Source organism: Zonotrichia leucophrys, chromosome 1A (genome assembly GCF_028769735.1).
Source record: "Zonotrichia leucophrys gambelii isolate GWCS_2022_RI chromosome 1A, RI_Zleu_2.0, whole genome shotgun sequence".
Taxonomy (NCBI): domain Eukaryota; kingdom Metazoa; phylum Chordata; class Aves; order Passeriformes; family Passerellidae; genus Zonotrichia; species Zonotrichia leucophrys.
This window is the reverse complement of record NC_088170.1, coordinates 7,471,283-7,495,960: the sequence shown is the minus strand read 5'-3', so window position 1 is coordinate 7,495,960 and position 24,678 is coordinate 7,471,283. Positions and strand designations below refer to the sequence as shown.

The following is a 24,678-nucleotide window of genomic DNA, read 5'->3' as shown; positions in this document are numbered from 1 at the left end:
TGTTCCCTCTCCAGCCTCGTTGCCCCTCTGGATGCACTCAAACATCTCAATGTCCTCCCCAGCCATGGCACAAGAGTGACTCAGACTGGGCTTCCCTGTTTGGAGGATCTCTTTGAGGCTGGCCTGAGATTCCCAGTAAAACCCCTGGGATGCAGGGTGGAGCAGGTGAGTTCAGTTCAGGTGAGCCCCAGAGGGTGCCTGTGGAACAGCCTGCCTTAGGTCAGAGGCACGATCCGTGCCTCCGCAGCTCATGCTCTGCATCCTGAAGGAGCTTTGCTGGGCTTAACCAGAGTAAGGGGCACTGAGGCTGACAGGATGGCTGGCTGGGATTTCCACACTCCACTCAGCCTGCCAGTAGATTATTAACAGTTACAAACTGAAAGCAGGAGGCACCGCTGGTTGGACCCTCTCTGAATAGCTCACAATAAAAATGTGCAAGAGTAGCCTATGGCAGAAGACAAAGATGTAACATCAAGATTAAATACTGCAATAAGGTGTTAGCAAGCAGTGCCATTGCCAGGCTTAATTTTTTTCTTTTTTTGTCATGGGTTGGCATTGGTTACACATAAGGTGAAAAGCAGATTAGGAGAAAAGGCAAGGGCAGCAAGAGCGAAGAGCAAGGCTTCAGTGGCCACAATGTCAGAGAAGAGCAAGGAGAGGTCCAGGAGAAGCCAATAATTTGAGAAAGAGGCCAGCCCAGCTCCCACGAAAATCAGTGGGAATTTAACCACTCATTTCAGCAGGACCAGGATTAGTCTCAGCCACTAATTTGACATTCTGGCCACCTCTCCCAGTCCCTTTGTCATATGAAGCTTTTATTTTATTTTCCCTGTATGTGCGTCAGTCAGTTTTGTTCCACAAAGATCCTTCCAAAGCAAATATTTTCATTGCTTGCTGCTCTAAATGTGGCTTAGGGTAAAGGGCTTTTTTTCCCATCTCACTGCATACTTTCAGTTCAGTGCATTGCATATTCTAGTAACTAAACAACAATATGCTTAATGCTTCAAAGTGGCTTTCCAGCTGCTAGCCAAAATTGTAGAATAATTAACAGGTGCCAAAGGATTAATAAAAGGAGTAGCATAATTAATAGACACTATACAGAAAAAAATGAATCCCTGGCAATCCCAAGTGTTGTTGTTTCCTCCACCTTCTCTTAATTGTTTCCTGCATTCCTTTAATAAGAAAAAAAAAAGAAAACTAGTGCCCTTAAAACACAAATGATACATATAAGCAACAATGCATGATCAGAAGAAAGAAACTGGCAACAAACTGCCTTCAGGTCTAATAAATGCCTTAGTTTAAAGAAACTGCCCAGCTACCTGTCCAACTGCCCTACTACTCATGTCCACACAGAACTTTATTGCACTGTTTGGTACAGCCAAGGTCACAAAGATGCCAAACCAACACAGAAGCACTGGACTAGTTCCCACCAAATCAGAGTATCAAATAATAATACAAATAATGCAGAAAAATTCCTATGAAACACCTACTAAAAACTTAAAGGCCTTTAATAGAATCTTTGCAGAAAACTAAACAAATCTCCTTTCTGTCCTTCATGAGGGAAGTAGAACAGACCATAATAACACAGGACAGAGAGATATCAAAATAAAAAATGTGATCTCATGAGGTGTATGTGACCAGGCCTGCAATCTATGAATTTTATCCAAATCAGCTGTGACCTGGAACTTATCACACACTGGAAAACCAAAGACCAGAACCCAAGCCTACACTTGAAACAAAAAGCACTCAGATGATTTTACAAACAGTTCTTCAGCTTTCCCTACCACCACTACACCCCAAAGTGAGTGGAGCCAAGACAACACGGCAGCCCCAAAGTAAAAGTTCTCCCCTATGAGGAGATGCATGTACTGTGACATCTCAAGTGTATCACTGCACTCTGGACATCAGTGCAGACTGTTGGGGGTTCAGAAAAAAGGCAACAGCAAGAAAAATTAGTTTTGCCAAGAATAATTGCTTTGTGTGCACAGAAAAGTGTGCAGAGTGTCATACAATGACAATGAGCTGCAGGCATGTGAAAGATGCCAACATTAAGGAGAGAAAAGTAATTGGTTCAGAGGAACAAATGAACTTGTTTTTATGTTTGTATCAAGAGAAAACTCTGAAATCTTTGCCCATGAGATCACTCTCCCTAAACAAACACACACATGTTCCCAAGAGAAGATGCCCTTCAGAGATAAAAATCAATCTGTACAAATCAACATAAGCATGCAAGGGGGAATGATGTTGCACAGGACCAGAGCATGCAACAAATCCTTTCTCAGCACTGGGATTTCTTCTGTCTCTCTTTTTGAAAAAGTTTTATATTGAGGGAAACAAAAGAAAACCATGAAGCCTGTAGCATACATATACAGTTGCTTTTTTAGCAGGCAAACCACCTTATTTTAAACTTGTGTATTACAAAAAAGGAAAAAAAGCTGTTTTCTCCATAATTCAAAGCATATTAATAGACAGAAAAAAGGGTTGTAATATCCATCTCTTACATGCTGTATCCTCTATCCAGTTCCAAGAGCTGCTTATTACAAGGCCATTGCATAAAATAAGGTGCTAATAACATTTTACCAGATGAGACAAAGAATAAAAAGAAATTTTAAAAAACACAGACCCTCACCACAAAACCCCACTAACCTTCTCTGTGGCAAAATGGAATGTTTCCCCATCGATAAGGGGTATGTAAATAATTCCAGAAGACTTCCACCTATTTCTAAATTTTTCAGTATCACAATACCTGGGCAGTTTCTGTATTATGGATAAAATCAGCACAGCCTACTCGAGGCTCATTTGCTCACTAAGCAATGAGAATTAATTTATCACACCAAAAAAAACTGCTTTACTTATTGTTCTGATACTTTTGCTTGGTGCTTTCAGAGTGATCTGGAACATTAGCAACAGTGACATTTCTTATCAGAAGGCATAAAACTGCCTGAATCCAGAGAGTGCTGTACATGTTCCATGTGAAACATTTGCCTCTGGGTCTGTCTTTGGGTCACCTGCACCTCTGGCACAGGTAGAGGAAGATGTGTGGGGTGGGACTGAACCATCAGAATGTCCTGGAAACAGGAGGAGTGCAGGCCTGACCTTTGCATTGGATCTGTGTGTGGGAGTGGAGGAATTGACCACATCTCCCATCAACAAAAACAACTGTAGGGATGGAACATAACAAAAACTCAGACCTAGAAAATCCTTGGACTTTGCAAATTTAAACCAAACCTTTACACACAGCCTGAACTAGAAATTAGTTACTTTGCCTGACTTCTGAGGCAGTTTGGATTTAAGATCAAAGCTGTACCTCAGACACATCTCTAAAAATAAACAAAAAAATAAATGACAGGAGTCCATGCAGGAACTGAAAAACCCTATATTAATACCTCTTAAAACCTCATGACACGAAATCCAAAAGGAACTGAGTTATTTCTATACACAGTATTAGCAAGACTACTGGAATATCATCTTCACTTCTGTTGTCTTCACTTTAAGAGAGATGTCTGAAGTGGCAGTCGGTTCACAGAGGTGATATAAACAGAATTTGAAATCTGAAAGCTTAACAGGAAGACTGATAGCCTTAAGAACCTCTCCTTCCTCTACAGTTTAGTCAAGAAAAGGTTAAGAAGTGACAATCTAAAAGCACCTATATCAGGAGGAGTCTTTTGACAATATTTAGCAGGAAAGGCGATAATGAGATCTAATAGTTGGAAACTGAAGCTGACTAATTCAAACTATAAATAGGACACTTAAAAAAAAGCAAATAAGGAGATAATTAAGCATTAAAAGAACATCTAGAGACCTTATATCCTCCTCATCACTTAAGTTTTTTACATGAAGAGCAGAAATCTTTCTGCACATGTTGTAGCTCAGTTGCTGGACCTAAACACAGCAGTTACTGCATGAAGTTTTGTAACAAAAGATATATCAGAGATTGTTTTAGAAATTCACAATGCCTGCTCCTGGCCTAGCTATGAAGCTATGAGTGGTTTTAACAGTGTTTGGGTGGTCTGTTAATTGACAACAGTGTTTTGTGTCAATACTGAGTGCACACTGAGCTACAAAATACTACACTGCCATTGACTACAATTAGTAAGGCTATGTAAATGTGTTCATGTTGTTTATGACCTCAGACAATAACTTTATGGAAGGCTATTTCACAGATATTTCATGATTAATCATCTGTGCTTTTACACTGCAACGAGTCAGACTGGTGTGGAAATACTGAAGGGAAAGAAACTTTGCAAGTTTAGAAACGTGCCAATCAAAAGAACAGAAAAACCAAAACAAGAGTCAAGGTGAAAGGTTGGATCACATTCTAAAAATACTGTGAGAGAAGTCTTCACTGAGAGGAAGCTGCATAAATCCAACAGTATCCAGCACGCAGGCTGGATGGGAAGGAAGCAGGTACAGCATGTACCACCACTGTCAGCATCAGGAGTCTCTGCCTCCCTGCCTTCTGCATCTGCCAGGGACAGTGGGGAGGGCAGTAACAACTGGAAACCCAGCTGTGATCCTGGCTGTGCAGTGGACACACAGTGGCTCCCACAGCAGAAGTAAACAGCACCAAGTATTGCAGTGAGGAAAAAACCCACAAGATCTGAGGATGAACAGCACCAGTATGGAAAAGAACTGCTGGAGAAAAACTGCTTCAGTGTTGGGTTTTTTGTGCCTGCTTTGGGCAAAGCACAGCAATGCCCTGTGAGTGTGGCAGGGGAACAGCTGAGCAGCCACACAGGGGCAGCCAGGCCTGGGAGCTCATGGATGCCCAGGCAGGGACCAGGCACAGTCAGAAACTCTGCAGCAGCAGCAGCTCCCATTCCCACCAGGAAGCACAGAGAACTGGGCCACACAGGACATGTGACACAGCATGGGAACAGTCACCTTGGGGCAGAGTAACTCACGGCCAGCAAGGGAGCCAGCACAGGACTACAGAAATGCTTTAAACACAGTCTGCATCCAAAAAAGGAGTGTGTGTGGAGGACAGCTGAAGACAGCAGTGTCTTGTGACAAACATGGACTTCCCCCTCTTCCCCCCGTAAAATCCCAAACCCCTTTGTCAGAGGGCAAAGCACAAAGTTTTGTTTGCTCCTGCTCCTTGTTCATTGTTGCTTAAGAACCCCAGGAATGTAACACCTGACAAAAGTTTACTTAAAACATCTTTATTTCCATCAGAACTGCTTCCCCTCCAAAAAGGAAAATTCCATTCTTCTTGTCCCCATCCTAACTCACCTCTCACTGGCCAACAGTCCTTGGCCTTTCCTCTTTGTCAAACATTAAATCACCTCAGCAAGGAAGTACCTGGCTCTGATCTTGCCCTCAGCTCCAGTTTTTGTTCCAATGTCAGTGATATGTCCTTCCTCCTTTGCAGCATCCTTCTGTGCACAGCTAAGCTCACTCCTCCTCCTTTCCCACTGCCTCTGGCAGCAGTCATGCTCTACACTAGAGAGCCTGGGCATCACAAGTATTTGAGACCCCTCAGAACCTGAAAATAGCCACAGCACAAACGCATTCCACTTGCCACAGCTGGTGAAACTCTGACCTTGTGCTGCAGAACGTAACTGAGCCATTCCAATAAAGTGGAAGGAAACACAGCACTTCCTGTCAGAACAAACCCTCCACATTTGTGCCTGTCACCAAAAACAGCCCAAATGCTTGACAAGGACTGCAGGAGATGGGAGGGGAGATTCAGCATGCTGTATTTAAGAGTCATTTTCTTCAGTTAAAAACAACAGCCAGGAAAACCAAACCAGCCAAAGCTTATTAAAACAACAAAAGAAAGTATAAAGCCAGGGACTTCCCTGCTCTCTTCCATAAAACCAGAAGCAACTCCTCACCCTGTCCCACCCCCTCCTCAGTGTAAGAGCTTAAGCAGCCTGGTGCTGACACTCACGCAGGTGTGCTGGCAGTCTGACGGTGTCGTCCTCCATCCTGATGGCTTGAGGCACTGGGACATGTAGTGGTGACGAGGTGTAATTTGGTACCGGGCTCGCGGGAGGGGTGTACGAAATTCTTTCCTGCTGTTAAAAGAAAGTGGGGGGGGAGGGAGAGAAAGAGAGAGGACAACGTGAACTTTGGAACAGAGGTATGAAACCATGGCAGAGGAGGTGGACGTGGGTGGAAGGAAGGAAGTGTGTGCCTGGTGATGTGCACTAGTGGTGCACCAGCTGCCCAGGGAGCCCCACAGCACACACAGAACACTGGCAGCCAGTGCTGGGAAGGGACTAAGAACCTTTTAGAGTGGCAGGATTACTTTTCAAGAGAGCCATGAAATTTCCAAGGGCCTTCTCAGAAATCTGCCAAGGGAGGAACGGGGAAGCGACATGCAAGTGGGGAGACTCCGAGGGCTTTTGTCAGTGAAAATCTGACAGCAAGTCCATGATACATGTGTGAGTACCACTGAAGTGCCAAAACCACTTAATCTTATGTTAACAAATCAGTCATGATCTGAACAAGCTAAGTGTTTAGCACTATACCCCTTCCTACCATTTTAAAGACATTAATCAGTAACTTTTGTCATTGCTGCAGAAAAACACATCACCAGACTACTCTATTTACCATCAAGTAACGTAGTACTCTTGTTTTTGCTAAGCAAGTTACTATTACCTTCTTTGAAGTAGTTTAACTTGCAGCCAAGTACAGTCAAATTGAGCTAAAGAGCAACTTGTGAATGTTGTATTAGTTTCATAACTGTCACAATTAGGTTCTTACCTAGGAAAATGCCTGACGAGAAATCTAAGACTGAAACTTCACGTTATCTGAAGGGAAAATTCTTCCATATTCTAAGCCTCCAATCATAGTACAAAATATACCTTTTGTAAATAAACATAGCCACAATTTTACAGAAACATAAAAACTATTATTATATGCTTCCTGGAAGGTAATGCACGTTATTCTCCAGAACAGTGCAAGAATGGATTTACATCCCTGCACACACAGAAGCAGGAGGAGGTAATTTCTGATTGCAGGACAGTACGAGTGCAGCCTCTCACCCTGACCTTGATCTCCGGCAAACGGAAAAGACAAATTTGGTGCTGAACCAAGAGAAGGTAATTGCTACCATGACAAACCACAGCATTATCACAGCCATGGGACAGGAAAATAGACTGAGGCTGATAGAGGCACCTGCAAAATGTAACGTAAGCACCCTTGCCACCAAAGGGAAGGAGAGGTTTGCAAAACCCTCTGCAGGCAGATTAGGTGACATCCAAAAATAAAGGGAACACCTAGAAAGTCGTGCAGCCACTGCTTCAAAGCAAGCCCAATTCATTCTCTTTGCAAGGTGCTGTTTGCTGCTCAGGAGCTCGGGCAGAACCAGAAGTTTACCCTCAACACCAGGAGTGCCACCACAACAGCCTGTAACCACATGGCAGAGAAGACTGACAGCATGAGAACACACTATTACAGGTTTAGACAGAGCGAGAAGACAAGTTTGTTTCACTCCACCATCACTTTGTTACTTCTACAAGTACAGCCTCTGTGTCTGTCAGCTCAGTACTTTTTAAAGAGAAATTGTTCAATCTTATGTTCCTGTCTCCCACAAACTCAGTTTCTTTCTACTCATCACTGGCCAGGCAACAGCAACCCATTAGCCAGCATGAACTCAGTTTTGTGCAGTTACCAAACAGGGATGGTCACTGTGATGCGATGAAAGATGCACCTGTGGAGCTACAAGGCATTATTTGATTTTTCAACTTCCCCAACTCCCTCCCTGACCCAAAGTGGCCGACTCTGTGCTTCCTGTTGCAGAGGTGTGGCTCCCTGTGCCCATCTGCACCCCTGCCCCTGGAGGGCAGGGACACCTGGCACTTCCCAGCATTTCCTGCTGCCATCCACAGCAGATATCAAACCTCACTGCAGCTGCTCACTGTGTTCATGGAGACATTCATAACAAAGAGGAACTCTTCTGAAACACAGCCACACAGATGCTGCCTCTGTTAATGGGCACTGGGGGATAGGTGGGAGACCCAAAGTCCTTTTCCTCCCTCCTGAAGAATGCAGGATACAGTCCAAGCTCAGGTCACACTGCATGCTCACTGAATCACCACTGCAAAGACAAAGTGGCTTCAAAGGATCTCCTCGCTGCCCAAGAGCAGGTGGAAAATGAAATTAAATCCAGAACACCCATCCATTTCCCTCAGGACCCAGGAGGTGCTGTATCAAACCAAGGCATTATGCTTCCAGTATGTGCTGCCCTTACTGATCAATCTCCTAAAGGCATACCATAACTTGATTTATACCATGGCAGTTTCATTGAGGTTTACTGTTTTAAACAAATGCATTTGATTCATTGTTTCCTAGTATTCATAAGGACAGGACAGCCAAAACCAAACAAGATATGGAACTGCAGTTACTTTTCCCACACATCTTGGATATCCCACAGTACTGTGTGAATTACTATTGGCAGAAGGCATTTTACAAGGTACCAAGGGGAGTTAGCTATCCAATTCCTATTAGTGCCTTTGAAATGACCTCTCTTGCTAATCCTGCATTTTTCTGTCAGCACCTTTAGCCTAAATATCAAAGCAATTTACAGATATTAGGTAAGTCTTTCTTTTTATTAGACACACAGACAACCTGAGTTACAGCAAGAGCACAGCTCAAATGAGCTAAGTAATTTCAGAGTTAAGCTGTCTTGAAAAAGGACAGCATGTGCCTCTCAAGGGCAATACATTTAACAATTGCATGCTGAAAGAGCTGCCCTGGACAGATTTCCAAAAGGTGTGGAATGGTAATGGCACAGGGAGGTCAAGACACTGGGCTTGTGGAAGAAATGAGCTTAATCCCAGTTTGCAGCATGGGGCACCAACGTGGCTGGCAGCAGAACTGCGAGCACCAGCCCAGTTGTACAGCCCAGCCCTGCTCAGTGCTCAGCCACAGGCAGTGCTCAGCCTGCACAAGGTCACACGTGCTCCTCCAGGCTCTCTGAGCCTTTCTGGAGTCACATTTCCAGAGGCACCTCCTGTGCTCACACCACTGAGAAGGGACTGCATCCATCTCCACAACTCCAGGAGTGCCCAGTGCTTCTCTCTGTAGAACCCACCAAACTAAAACATGGCTGGTATCTCATGCTTCTACGGTTATGCAAGCAGATACTCTGCCACTAGGAATTTTTTATTGAAAGCATTTCCTAACTAGTCAAGTTCAGTATTTCCCTTTGTATTAAGGCCAAGAATGGTAGGCTTGCTCAAGTCACAGCTTGGGAGGAAGGATAGGTAGTGCTGGTAGAACCTGCATGAACCTTGCGTGTTCCTGAGCAAACAGCCTTGCTGCAGCTTAATGTACTGGTAAAAGAAACCAAATCAATACACATTTGATGTGGTCCTGTGAGATTTTTGGTGATGAGTGCTAAGAAAGAGCTTGGTACTACCACATTCCTTATTCACCACCTGCCAGGGGACTCTATAAACACCTAAACCTACAAGGGACCAAACGCTCAGCCCCAAAGAATTACCAGCTAAGAAATTTCAAAATAGCAACTCCTGAGCATTTTGCCAGAAGCCACAAAGAGGTGACTAAAACAGACGGCATATTGCTTGCTGTCATCATTTTTGATCAGTTTCTTCAGCTCAAAGGGGTCAAGAAAGTTTCACCATGAAATTTCACGTTGCTTACAGTAATTGAAGAGCCACACTGAGTCAGTTTTCATGGAAAGCCCTCCCTGGGGTTTACTCTGGTGGCTGGTGCCCCAACGGACAAGCAGCCAGGTCTGCATTGAGCAGGACATGCTTTCACCTGCCCCACTGAGCAGGGACAGGCTGAAACACATGGCTAAAAATCAAGAGAACCTATGGGTTCTTTCTCTTTACTAAATATTCAGCTGCTGAGAATGCCACAGGTAAAGCCATCCTGTGTAAATCAAAAGCTATACTGACTGTGACTATGTAGCAGGCATTATCTAACAGCTGACTGCACTCCCAAAGCCATCAAAGGACACACTGATTTCAGTCTGAAGAATTGGGGTGCATCCTCTACTAACAAAAACTACCCAAACAGAATTTTCTCTGTCAGGAACACAAGTAATTCATACTGCTAAAATAACAATATTAATGAAAAAATCAAAGTTACAAAATTAAATTTAAAAAAAGTTTAACACTTAAGGATGAGGAAGGCTGCAAATAAAAATAGCTTCAGGCTTTTGATATAATTGCACCCTTCTAAACTCCAAAGCAACAGCCTTGCAATCTGATAGTCCTTTTGTCCCTTTACTAAGTTCACTCATATGGCAGGCACAAAGAATATACATGTTTTTGTAGAAATGAAAATAAAATATGTAAGAAAGTCTGCTAAGCATGCTCTCATGTTGTCCCACTGACATGATTATTTCAGTAGCTGGATAGGTGGCATAGTAAAACTACTTTTTTAAATTGATAAAGCAAAGAAATGCAATACCTATGCAGCAGTTTTCAGGAAACCAAAACAGGCAATGTGGTCTGCAAATACCTTGTGCTGGACAGAAAAGGCAGCTGACCTTAATCACTGAATAAAAGCTTTCTCCTGTACTGCACATAATGATACCACAGAGGGAGAAAGGAATTGAGAGTGAAAGCTGACACACATTTGTGTCCCAGGGTGCTGTGTTCCTGTGCCATGAAATGGAAAGCCAGGCCAAGGGACCAGGAGCCAGGGGCAGCCCGGGAGGGTCTGGTTTTCCCACTGTGGATCCTCACGGGAGTAGGTGGCTCAAGCAAAGCAGAGGGGGGAAAAAGGGCCTTAAAGATAAGGGTGGTTGGGGGAAAATGATGTGTTTGCAGGAAAAATTCAGAAGGCCCTGAACATCTGGGCACCCAGCAGGACAATGACAGCAAACCAGCCACAGAGAAAATCAGCCAGAGATTCAAGCAAATCAATCCTTAGGGAAGCAAGTGAGGAGAAGAGGAAAGGGAAGGAAGACAGATGCGCTGTTCACCAGTGGTTTGAGTGCAGCACCACAGCTGGATATGAAAGTCCAGAGACCACTCTGAGATGAGTTCCATGGTCTAACTTAGGGAGCAGGAAGGAATCAGAGCCTCTGATGGACTGAATGGCACATCTGGGGACCTTGGTCAGTGTTAAGAGTTTGCATACTCCAACTTCTGCCACGGACAAAGGCTCAGACCCCAAAATGAACCAACTGCAGCTCTGCAGTAGCAGGGTTTGAATTCAACTCTCCACTTCCCTCCCCTCCCCCAGCTGCTGTCGTCTTCTTAATTTCCATGGCAGACATCTCCTAATTTCTGATCCCATTAATATAGCAATTCACGTCAAATCTATAGCAGCATAATCAGCACACCATCAGTAATTAGAGAAATTAAAACAAACACAGCTCTCTGGAATGGACCTTATGCAAAGCAGCACTGGGAAAGATTAACATCTCGTTTCCTGGGCAGAAAGCAGAGATTGTGTCAGTAACCTCAGCACTTTTGTGAAGTTCAGTTCCTCCCTGGCTCCTCCTTCCAGCCTGTCCTCCCTGCACAGGGGCAGGTGATGGCTCTCCTCTCATGCCTCAGTCCTTACTCAAGCAAATAAAAAACAAACACAGTGGTGCAATGGTTCATCACAAAGGGAAGGGGAAAAGAGACACTGGGGAAGTTCATGCTTCTCCCATAGTGATTACAGCCACTGTTCTAATTAAATTAAAATTGTACAGACAGCAACACCAATGCACTTGAGTGCTATGAAAAGGCAGCTTGAGGAGGTCAATGCTGTCATTGGAAATGCCATGATACAGCTGCATTATTGTACAAGCACTCCAAAATATTTCAAATTAGCAAGTATCAAAGCAGCAAAAAACTAGCTTAACCACATGCTTAAAAAGTATTTTTTTGCTGCTAATATGGGGGAATAGAGCACAGAACAGGTTATGTGAAGATAGTATCAGGTAAAACTAGAAGATAAAACTAAGGCAAAAAGCTCAGTACAGTTCATCAAAGGATCAATCATTTATATTTATAATAAAGAATTTCATCTGCAGATATCACAGTTAGGCAGCAGAAAATACACAAGAGGCAGATTCTGGTTCAGAGTTTGGAAGTAGAATCATCATAGTCCAAACAGGGGTAAAGCCTTATCTATGCACCCACCCTTGCAGCAAGGCTCCAAGGAGAGGCAGCAAAGCTGGGACTTGGCCCCCTGACCTACTACTTCAAGGCAGAGGCCAGCCATGGATTCAATTGCCTGACATTAGGAAACCATCTGCCCCCAGCCCTTTTCAACGTGTAACTCCACAATTTGCATCCTGGGGTTGTCCCTGCAAAGCTCCTCTGCAGAACTTGCTGCTGGCCTGTGTTTAAGCAGGGCATGGAAAAAGCTGGGCCACTACTGCAACCCATAGGGTCCCTTTGGCATCTATACCATGATTTGTTGGTACACTCACGCCACAAAAAGCACCACAGAAGGCTCAAGAGAGACAGTTAATTGTATAGCTAGGGAAAAAAAATCCCACATGAGGCTTTGAAGTACTGTGGCCAGTGAGTAAGCAGCAGGGAAGCAAGGAAGGCAAGAGCAAAGAACTTTCCAGGCTTAGCTGCACGTCAGGGACATTTCAGTGCACATTTTGTGTTCTCTTTTCCAAAAGAGGCAGGGCTGGGAAGCCTCATCTCTGTCACACATGGTGGTTGTACAAGCCTGCCTGCGTGCGTGGGAATTGACACCCTGCACACTCTTGCTGCTGTCATGTGCTCATTTCAGGGCAAGGCTCCTGCAGGCCATGAAACTGAGATGGGCAGACTAAGGGGAAACATGGTGTACAGGGAGCTGCCCTCTCATGAGTTATGGGAAAGCTCCTCTTCTGCATCCCAGGGCTGGCATGGCACAAGTGTTTTTACTTGGCTGCATTACTGAGCTGTCACAGTTGCAATGTTACCGTGCACTCAAACACATATCCAAGGACAATCAGCATTTCTGATCTTCCTACCATGGCTGAGCATTGCCTTCTAACATTTCTGTTGGAGCCTCAGTTACTGTGAACAGGGTCCTTCACAAAACAGGATATCAAATATTTACACAGCACAAATCACAGGTCAGAACTGTCACACAGACCAGGTCAACTTATTCACTGTCCTGGGATATCTAATTGCCCATCAGTTAAGTAGTGAAAAAATCACGGGAGAGTAATTCACATAAAAGTCACAGCTTCTTTTAACCCTCAGTCACTGATGGAGACAGAATTCCTGTAGAGCTGCAACATCCTGAAATACACATTTTGAAAATACCACTCACAAATATAAGAAATTGCCCTTCTTGGTCCCAATACACAGCTGGATCCTGCTCCCATCTGTACCGGCAAAATTCTTCAGTGAATTTTATTTATTTATTTTAAACAGCGTTTCTTGTCCAGATTTACACTGGTGGAAGTAAAATCCACATATGGGCCTCAGTATTTCCCTTCTCCAGTAACTTAAGCTTACTTACATTGGCATACACAGCACCCCAGCATTTCCACCACAGCATTTCTCCACACTTCAGGCTTCTGGCAGACTTTCCATGAAGAAGGACATGCCAAATGCCCAGAGAAACCTGGGAGTGCCATGCCAAGGTCTAATGCTGCACCTTACAGCTTGTAATCCTGAGGATTGAAGTAGTGCCACAGTAACCCAGCACACACAGCATGGCAGGGAAGTGTGCCACATCCCCTTGTTCCAAAACACCTCTAAGTAGGTAAAAACAATTTTCCAGAGAGAATCTAGGCCAGTCTGGGAATAGGACAGCTAAAATAAGGGCTGCTGGTGAAAAAAATGGGGAGATCTACTTGAGAAAACTGAACAGAATCCTCAACAAGAGAAGACAGCCAAATAAAATACCCATTCTCAAAGACTGCCTTAGTAAGCTAGCCCAGAAACAAGGGATCATGGATGACTGCCACTATAAAATATCACAAATATTCAGACTGTTTAACTCCCAACACATTAAATGCAGAGGGAGTTCCTAGAAAGGGCCATACCTGCACTGACCTTGACTACTGTACAGAAACTGGATATGGAAGAAATATCAAATTACAATCTTCCTCTCCCCCTATGCTTTCACCTACTCCAACTACTTCAATGTGAGCAACATTAAGATCAGTGTGACTAGAAAAGGAAGCTCTAGCTGACAAAGGAGAGTATATAAAAAACAGCTGGTAGGATTTCAGAATATTAGAACAGAATATTGCATCCTGCACATTTGCAGGCTCTTCATTCTGCATCATACACACACCCACCCCTATGTATGCAAGACAGGCAAGTTTAACAACAGTCAAACAATCCAGCTTGTAAGGAAGGAATACAGGAACTACTGAGATGGACAGAAGAAAGGACAGATACAGCCCAACATCCAAAAGGAAATACAAACAGAGAAGACATATTGCAGAAGGATAAGCTCGTAAGAAGCTGTGATCAAAACATAACAATGCATTGGGAGACCACTGAAAGAAGCTAAGTTACATAAAAAAGAAACAAAATCTGCAGCAGGTCAGCCTATTAAAAAATGGACTTTTCTTCTTTTTTTAAACAAGCTATTTAGCAGCTTTTGTAAGGTCTGGAGAGTCAGCAGTCTAATAGTATGAGGATGCAAAGCAGAAGAAACTGAACACTACACTTTTTGCTGATCATCACACACCAAAGTACTACTTAGAAAAAGAAAACAAACCACGTGGGAGATAGCGTGAGGCACAGTAAAATCTTTTATTTCCTATAAAACATGGTCCTTCCAGCACAGGACCATCAGGACTGGCAGAACTTTTAGGGGAGTTTTTAAACACATTTGTAGAGAAACAGCTGGTCATGGTACTGCATATCTGATCCAAAAGAGTAGATGTGCTTTCATGTGTGTTTAAAGAGAAGCTGAAGCTCCTGAGCAAGACACCTATCACCTCTAAGAAGTGGTAGATGACAGGCAAAGAGCAGAGCCTGAATTCAACAATATGGTCTATATTCCATGGACAATGACAGGGTCAAGTGCTGACTCTTTATTAAATGCTTTCTCTTCCATTAATGCTGCACACTCTAATGATTTGCCCATTGCTATTAACAAATCTGCCATGTCCCTGCCTGGAGCTAATAAGTAATTAACTAAGCAGGTGAATATTGTGTTGCGTAAGGAGAGCTATTAGCAATCCTTTCCCAACTGCTCTGAAAACAAGAGATGCCTTCCAGGTATGACCTGTCCATGTGACAGGGTACACCCCACACAGACCTTATTCCTTCACTCTGGAAATTCCAAGGGCACTCCCAGCACTCAGCAGAGGAACAAGAAGTGGATCAGCTCCTGTACAGGGGCGCTGCACAGGGCTGGGTGCAGATGCCAGGATAAAACAAGCTCCACAGAAGAGGTTTGAAGAGAAACAGCGAGGACACAAGTTTGCCTGTTCCCAGACCTGCTGAGACTCTCCAAAACAACTTGTGGCACTACCACAGCCCTCACTGCCTTGGTTGTGCCAACAGGACAATGGGATAAATGCTGAGGTCCACAGGTGTGTCAAGTCCTGTGACAAATCTCAGTTTAGCTGCTTTCCTTTTGCCATAGCTTTTCCTGTTCATTAAGTTCCCCAATTGTTTTAATTGCTCCTTTCAACCTCTGCATCGCTTTTTGTTCTTCCTCAAATTATTATTTTGTTTTAGCTCATAATCCTGAAGCATTGGTTATGATGTTGTTTCTGGCAGAAGAGAAGTGCTGAAGTTTTCACTCTGGTTATCTTTGGCTTGTTTTCACAACCAAGCATTGCTGGTTCACCTCTGAATGGACACTGCAGTGAGAGCCACCCCACCCTTACCATAAGGCTGCCTCTGACCTGCAAATATTGCCTCACTACACAAGTGAGAAGCTTGGGAACTAAGCCAGCTGAAATAGAGTAAACTTCAGACATTTAAAAAAGAGAGTAAAGTACAAATCTTAAGCCCATTTTAACTCAATCTGAAGGCTTCTTCATGGTCCTTATTACTACACTATTTAAATATGTCCTGTAATACCTTTAGCACTTTCTTGCAATGAAAGGAAGTGTTATTACACTCACCTTTACAAGTGGAGGGACCAAAACATTAACAGATTAGGTACCCATTCAGGGTACAGAGGCTGAGGAAAAACCTACTTTGACACCTTAGAAAACAATATGTTCTCCCAAGAACTCTGTTTGGCTGGGAACTCAACTGTTAGGACTTGACATTTATACAGTGACAGCACTCAGAAGCAAACAAACACTGCACCATTGCCCAAAGTGTTCCAGAAATAGTGAGCAGAGGGCAGCCCTGATGAGCTCAAAGCCAAAATACTCAAGATAGTGAAGCACCAGAGGAAGGGCCAGTTTGAATCCCAGTTTACAGTTAGGAACTGTAGAGGTGCAGGAAGAAGCAGCAAGTCACCTAAATCCCATTTCAACACTCTGCCCACACAACCATGGTTCTGGGGTTATGCTGCTGCTCTAGAAACAGAAGGATGAACTACAAGAGAAGCAAAATGACATGGACAACTTGCAAAAGCTCTCAGAATGCATTTCATTTTGCATTTTAGCATTGATTTTAAACATCCTCCTCATGGGAGGGAACTTCTGATTTCTAACTCTCCTCCTGTCAACGCACTGACTGAAATCTCTCAGCTCACAAGCAGCAGCAGAGACGGCCTAAATCAGAAGGGAGCTTCAAAGCTGTTCCAGAAACACATCCCTCCTTTGCCACAAGAATCAGGACAGAGGCACTCCAACCCTTCCCACGGTTATGCAACGGCACAGATCCATTGGGGAAGGCAGGTTTCCTCACCCACCCCAACTCCCGGCTACACAATCTTCAACACCAGCACAGCTCTCTCCTCTACAAGCACAGCAAAACAGGGGGACATCAATCACCCCCAGTTAATCAAGCAGGGTGTGTTTGACACCAGAGCTGAGCTGTGAGACCGTCTGAGGAAATGGGGGAAGGAAAAGAAAACCAAATCTGCTTACAAGAACCATGATAAAATGCTGCTTCTGTTCCTACAGCCAAGAAGGTGACTGAGACAACAGCCCAGCATCTGAGGGAATGTTCCTCCCAGTGCCCATCCCCTCAGTCCACCTCACACAGCAACAGCTGAAGTTTTCATTAAGAGAAAATTAACCCCCTTTTTTTTTAAGCTGGCAACAAAGACATAAGACTTTTCCTGGCATTTCTCCTGTTTATACAGGACCTGCCAAACTGGTTGTGTGATTTTTATACTGCTTTCTTTTCCACAAAGTCCTTCGAAAGGCAGAATAACAGAAAGCAACTAAGGAAAAAAGGAAAAGGTTTGGGTATATCAGTCCAAAGATCAACCCTTGGTAACACAGCTGAAAAATCAAAAATTAACCAGAATCCTCCTAAATTTATTTGGACTATCTGAAGACCATAGTTGTTTACATTTATTATTAAGACTGTGTTGAAGCAGAACAGCTGTTTGGAATAGTGGCAGTCCCATTTTAAATTGTTTAACGGCTGAAGAGGTAAGTTACATGGCAGATAAAATGGGAAACTGAGTAGTTTGAAAAAATAAATTGACAAATAAAATGAAACACAGAGTAGTCAAATGAACTGCACAAGGTAAGCTGAGGCAGAGATCACGTCTTCTGAGCAACCAGGTAATTTCCTGCATATTCAGTCTGTCACTTGTACATTGCACATGTCTAATTCCCAACCAGTGCTGGGATATGGATGCCTGAACTCCAACAGCAAACAGTTCTGAACCCCAGAAACTGATGCCACTTTATCCTCCTGGAAGGCAGTAGGCAAAAAATTATTCATCATTGCCTGGCTCTAAGTGTGCTGCCAGGGGTCTGAAGATCAGAAGTGGTAACAAATGTTAGTAAACATTTCCCTCAATACATGCAATCTGGCTAAAATCAAAATGTTACACCAAAAATAGCCTTTTCAATTGCTACACAGGGTTTTTTTTTTTTAATGTTGAGGATTGTTGTTTTGTTTTTGTTTTTTTCAGAATAACAATCTTGAGTGCAGCAGTATCAAGAGTACACTTTCCACTTGGCCTTTGATTCAGAAGAAATTTCTGGTTTGATATTAATTTTGCTGTCCACTTGCACAATCCTGGAGCAAAATTAAAAGTAAAATGCAAGTTCAGCTTTCTGTTGGAGCGCTCTAATGTCAAAATCTACCCCCAGAACAACAACAACAACAAAAATATAGACATTAAAAAAAATTAAAAGAAAAGACAGAAATAAATCAGTGGAGTGTACCAAAGCAGTCCTGTCCTGTGGTGGCACATGAAGCACAGCTTCCCCCAGAGCAGCGAGGGCACAGCAAACCAAACCCTCATTTTCACCGGGCTGCACAATAAAGGGTGAGATAAACCCTGAGCAAACAAAGGGGCAAAGTTCGAGCCTCCAGCTGCTCCCCACGGGAACTCTGAGCTCACACACCTGCTGCTCTGCAGCCACCTCAGCTCCCCAAGGCTTGGGCTTTGCAGGGCTGCGATGTGCTTGCTCTCTGTCAGCCAGAGACAGCCCAAAGTCATTCACAAACAATTTGTGAGGGATAGACAATCTCAGGGCACAGCAAGTGAATGGGCACCACTGCTTACACACCTGCAACCAAAAAAAATAAAATTCAGGAAGCTGTTGAGAGTCCTTAAAATCACCTTAAATGAGAAAATAACCTCCTAACCCTGGCAAGCCCCACTGAAACAACACCTCCAATATCTGCAAACTGAGTGTCCAGCTCCCTCAGTGGCCACCACGGAGGAATTCAACAGTAATATCTGCATTCATGGTGCAAGAAAGGATCCCTCAAAACAGACTGGATGCCTATAAACCATGTGCATCAGACTTGATAGGCACAGTGAGGCCATCCCACAGACTCCTCCTCTACAGCCTGCATCCCTGAGCTGCTTTCAGGCTCAGACAGACAGACATCCCACTGATGGAAGTGTGATTCTTCACACCAGGAGAATCCAATCAGAATTAGACACTGGGCACATGATGGGATGATATCCATGCAGCAAACTGCAGCTGTCATGCAGTCAACTACAGACCACTCTATTTGCCTCCTGCCTTCAATCCAGTGCTAAAATTGCATAACTTTGTGAGCCACAATAAAAATAAAACCTATTTTTAAATTTATTTAGCTTCTCCTCTTCCTATCCCCATCCAAACTGGAATCATAGTACAATGATCCAAGGTCCCAGAGTGGAAATATTAAAGCTACTAATACATTTAAAAGCAGAGTAAGCCTGGTTTGGATGGAAAGCAAAAACTTTTTAGTGGCTTAACTGATGTAAGTGAAATAGTGGACATTCTCTCAAGCAATGCTCTTCTATCTAACAACACGTGTATGCATATACAGTTATGCTATAGATGCATATTACTACATATCTCAATTTCAACTTTAATCCTAATGCCAAAAATTATAGTATTAATCAGAAACGTGCTGAAACTCACCTGAACCTGCATGTATGCAAAAATAAAAGCAAGATCTTAATATCTGACATTGCATGAACCAAGGTGAAAAAAACCCTGTGAGCAAGCACGTACATTCCTACTGACAAGAACTAGAGATTTTGCTGAGCACTGGAAACTGCAAACATGGAAAACAGAGATACTTGAATTTTTAGGGAGCAGAACTACCTGCTGCTATCACTTGCAATACCTGATGACATAGTTTGTGATACCTTGCAGCATGGTAATACCCCTGGCCATGGCTATGCTTGTAATTACAGATCAGATGGGGAAAAAACCCCAAAAAATCAAACAAAAACCCCCACAACCCACCACCAAAAACCCCAAAGCATCAATCCTGCAGTGAGATGCACACACCACCCTTGGCACATCAGAAATTACTATCAGATGTACCCAGAGCTCCTAGTTTGGAGACAGAATGAGGAATCTTGTTACTAAGAGACAGGTGGAAGTTTAGGGGCACCAATTCTCTAGTGCATGGGAGAAAAGAAAAATGGGAAATAATGCTGTCTCACAGATGAACATGGAAAAGAATCAGATCTCACTGAGGAAAGGAAATACAAGAAACCCATGAGAACAAGTGAGAGGAAACACCACAAGCCCCCTTGTCTGTAGAAGCAGCAAAGACTCTTGCCTTCAAGAGCTGTGAATGTCAGAAGAAGCATAAACATCTTGTTTTTGCTGAAGGTGGTGGGGCTTCTTACAACCCACCTCTCTCCCCCTCCACCGTGGAAATACAAATTCTAAGAGCACCAGCTATGCAGACTTCAGAAAAAACTGCAAATCCAAACACCTCTGCAAGCCCTAAAGAACAGCCCTGGAGATGAGAGGGAGAGATGGAGTTTTCAATATTCAGAATGTAGGTGCTATTAATACAATGAAGGCAAGCATTTTGTTGAAAAAAAAAAATTATTTCACCCTCACACCCCATCAACTTTAATCCTTTTGATTACAGCAAAATTGCAAGATTTCTTTTGGTCAGCCAACACCAGCTGCATCTGAAAAATTACTTGGATAAAGCCACCTCCATTCTTTACAGAGATGCAACTCAACACTAATCTTGTTACAAAACTCATTGCTATGCAAGGGGTCATCAGGAAGCTCCTTTGTCCTGTATGAATTTGAACCAGTTTATCTCAATACTCACGAGAGCAGACACTGCAGCAAACATACAGCACGGCACTGATCTCAGCAGTGCTGTATCAGCCCAGGACAACCAGCCAAAAAGGTCATCCTGAAGTCACTGCTGGCTAGTAAATATTACTCCTGTGTTAGTAAATGGGAGTCAGTCGTAATCACATCCTTTGAATTCACCCTGGACCACAAATTCCCATGTAGCCAAAGCCCTGGGTTTAATGAACAACTGCAGGGATTTAACTCCTGCTCCTCACTGCCCTGTCACCAGGAGCTACAATCCAAAAGCATTTTAGGCAAAAGGGAATGCATGAGTGCTCTTTACCTGCCCCAGAGCAAAGTCCAGGAGGCACCTGAAGCCACTGGGGCTCAAACCCAGGCAAAAGTGACCCTCGGGTTAAGCAGAGGCATTTGATTAGCTGCACACAGCTGCTGAGTTAAGGGAGCTGGCATGGCTTACACTCTGCTGTTTTCCTGACTGGAGCTTTGGCAACAAGGAGTTTCAACCACTTCAGCTCAAGAAGAAAGCAGCACTCCAGTGGAGGTAAGGATGGGTATGCAAACAGGAAAGGGAGCAGTGGGAAAATTGGAGTTACACCAGGTGTACTGACAGAGAAGCGAGGACAAATCTTTAGTGGTCAGTGTTTGGTTTTTCCTCACTTCCTACTAAATGATGCTATTTAAGGTAAGCAATCTAGACCACTATTCAAAAACAACCAAAAAACCCCACACCACACTTTCCTACTCCAAAACATCTAGCACAGGTGATACAATCTGTATTATCATATATTATGTGCACAATTGACATATCTATGTTCCCCATATCCACAAATTATTCAACTTCTTCCAGCCAATTTGTATAGCAATGAGGGTAATCCCTGGTGCAAGCTCCCTGACACAGATTTACAGGGCAATTGTATCATTACAGAACATTATTACTCACACAACTATCTTTTTCTTTACCTATAAATTTCACACATTTGTTTCAGAGAGCAAGGGAAGAACAAACACAAAAAGCTTTGCTCACTTACAGAAACACTAAATCTAGGCCAAGAGTAAATCCTCAGCATCCAGAAAGACAGGATTAATTTCTAAACAAAAGACACTACCTGCCCATGCTAACTATCACTGAGCCATCACAATACAGATAGAAAAATCCTAAACAAGCTTTGATGACTGAGAAGCAGGACCTGACTGAACCTTGAGAGCAGACTGGGAAAGGCCACATGGATCCTCTCTGCACTGGAGGTTATTGTCATTCTCTGATGCATCTACATAATCTTTGGCCAAAATGCCAACTCTGTCTTCAGAAAACTTCAGGTCTACATATATATAAAAAAAAAATCACACCTGATTATTTCATGGGATATATGAGCACATTAAGGATGATTGTACAAACTGTAAATGTCACGTGCTGTTTCATTGCTTTTGTTCAGCTAGACTGCAGCAATATAATTCTTTATTCAAAGACCTTTGAAGCCAAGAGGGGAAATCTTACAGGAAAAAAAAAAAAACCAAACAAACCAGAAGTTATTTCTTCAGTTAAATTTTAATTGCACTGAGGCAAGATTTCCTTCTCCATTGTAAAACCCTGAAGTCTACCTGAACCTTGACCTCATTTTCTTCAAGTTTCATGCAAAAAAACAGGCTTTCAGACAACTTGGACTCTTCTTAATATCCTCACCATGGGAATGGCTGTTCACACTTCTCTTCATGGCTGCTGAAGTGTGTCTCATGTCACCCATGTTAAATTAAGATTTCAGGTGGGGAATTAGCAGCAAGGACAGACAGATTCTCAAGAAGCGAAAGATGCTGCTCTCATGGTGACATTTTAATGAAAAGTCACAGGAGAAATTTCCTGCCTCTCTCAACTATGTCAAAACAGAATTTTATCAAGTATAAATCCTGTCCAAAGTTTCTCCTCCATGGCTCTCTGGAGGTAATATTACAACATATTTCCCTTTAAACCAGTGTCAGCTGCTTCTGTCAAACCGCAAACATTTGATCATGGAGTCCTTAATAAATGTTCAGCATCAGGCAATTTGGGAGGCAGCTAAAGCATGGCACAAGAGAATGATTCCAGCACTGAAGGAAAAGCCTGTTGTTACATGACAGGTCACAGCCACCTGCCTTTGGACAGAGTTGAGAGAACCAGCCTGTCTCTCCCCAGGGTCATTCCACTAACGCCCGTGCTCCTTGCTCAATCCTGCCTCACGTCCTGCTCCACATCCTTCCCAGCAAAACATCAAATCAGCAGGAAACAGAGATGCTTTAGGGACTGCACTGAGCTGCTGCCGAGCACAGGCCTGCTCACGGCCACAACAGCTAAATTTAGTACAAAAGAGAGGGCCTGGAAGAAGGGCTGCTCTGCACCAGCCCATTTGCTCTTTTCCTCCCTCCCTTCCCCTGCCTTTCAGGAAGCAGAGTCACTTCCATGGCAGGCAGAGAGGGGCTGAACAGGGAGCTGAGCAGATGTGGCAAGCACCTGACAGAGGGTAATGAACACGAACACACAGAGCATGTGCTGGAGCAGCACAGGGACCACGGCTCAAAGGGAGCCACACCGTGACTCTGCCCAGCTGAGCTGGGATCACAAAATGCACCACGGCAATGAAATCACAGATGGGGGCTAATTTCAATTACCTGAACCTGGAACCCAGTCTGCAGCCATATGGGAATGGCCCCTCAGCCCTACAGCGCCCAGCCCTAGCCCCATGCCAGGGGTGTGTGAGCTCACAGCACAATTCAGGCTAGGAAGGACAGGAGTCTCTTTGACCCTCCCAAACAAGCCCTTCTCTACCAACAAATAAAGTAAGGCCCACTGTCAAAAATTCCCACCATCTGCTTTCCATTTTTTTCCTATAATGGAAAAATACATTCTCTGCTATTTTTAAACAGAATTTGTTTGCAGTCCTAACGCCTTTGCTTTCTAATAAACATTTTTACCTCAATATATAGATGCCACTAAGAAAGTAGGCTTTAGAGACAGGGAAAATCTGGCTCAGGAAACCACAACAGACCCCAAGTTCACTGAGAGCTAAATCTCACTGAAATGGGAATCTCAGCTTCCCAGTTTCACCATTTAATGAAAATGTTCTAACTTAAAATAAATCTGCTATCCAGAATACATTAAGGAAAAAAAAGCAAACCACAAAATGATAATTTTGATTGAACTGGACTAGAAAGCAACTAGAGAGGCAAAGCTGAGCAAATAAGCCTTTGGTAGGCAGGTGGAGTGGAGGTGGAAGGGACAAATAATATGGTGATACATACTTGAGGCAGCACCTCTTCAGTTTGGATTAATTGCAGGCAGAACATCATGTCTGACCAGGTCTTCAACCAGATTTCTCCAAGTCCAATAATGATAAGCTTCTATATCTGCTTTAACTGATATGAGCTTTTAGGACAGACTGATAGCAGAGATCTAAAGATAGGAAATAATACAGAGAAGTGGCAGATTTTCTGTTGATGGGTAACAAAATATGTCCTTATATTTATGGGGAAAAAAAGTGTTTCTCCTGAAATCAGATTTTTTTTTCCCTTTTATTAAGTTAAATTAAAAACCAACTTTTTTTTCTACCATGAAGGAAAGATATATTTAAAAAAATCCCTTTTTTTGGACATTTTTCATGGGAAATGCCATGTTCTATTTCTATGTAACAAACATGCTACAGAGAGGTAGCAGCACATGTGGTTACAAAAAATGGCACAGAAACACACTAACTCATCCTGCTATTTCCGTATTTGTACATGAATTTATGTATTGCAAAGAAGGGACTGAATAAGTTACATTTTAACTTTTTTTTTTTTCTTAACTCCTTTATTTCTGAAGTACATCCTTTAAAGTTAACACATCATCATGTAGGCGAATGTCTAAATACTATCATGTGAAATGTCTGGAATTAATATTGCATCTGTGTAGTGAATTTGCCAGTTCTCACATGAATAGAAAAGTCAGGATGTTAAAGGAACAGATAAAAAGACAAGAGTAATATGGCAGTTTGGAAAATGAGCTCAAAATGCTTAAACCTGCAGGTCTTGTTAGATCCATAAAAAACCAGAAACTGTAAAATCTCAGCCTTAAAGTCTGCTCCAAGTCCACTCACAGGATCTATACACACATTATAAAAAGAGTTGATTTACTGAGTGCTTTGATTCATCTGTAGTAGTGGGAA

At 43.1% G+C, this 24,678-nt stretch overlaps 1 protein-coding gene across 2 annotated transcripts in view; it reads right to left on the bottom strand.

Moving 5' to 3' along the window:
• Window positions 1-24,678, bottom strand: part of ETV6 (ETS variant transcription factor 6) — a 120,701-nt gene that overhangs the window by 72,453 nt on the left and 23,570 nt on the right. Inside the window, exon 2 of one of the 2 annotated variants that reach the window (XM_064730326.1) lies at window positions 5,894-6,020. In XM_064730326.1, coding sequence (XP_064586396.1) covers window positions 5,894-6,020 — 127 coding nt within the window. The remainder of the gene's footprint in view (window positions 1-5,893; window positions 6,021-24,678) is intronic. The other variant, XM_064730336.1, reaches the window with a different exon arrangement.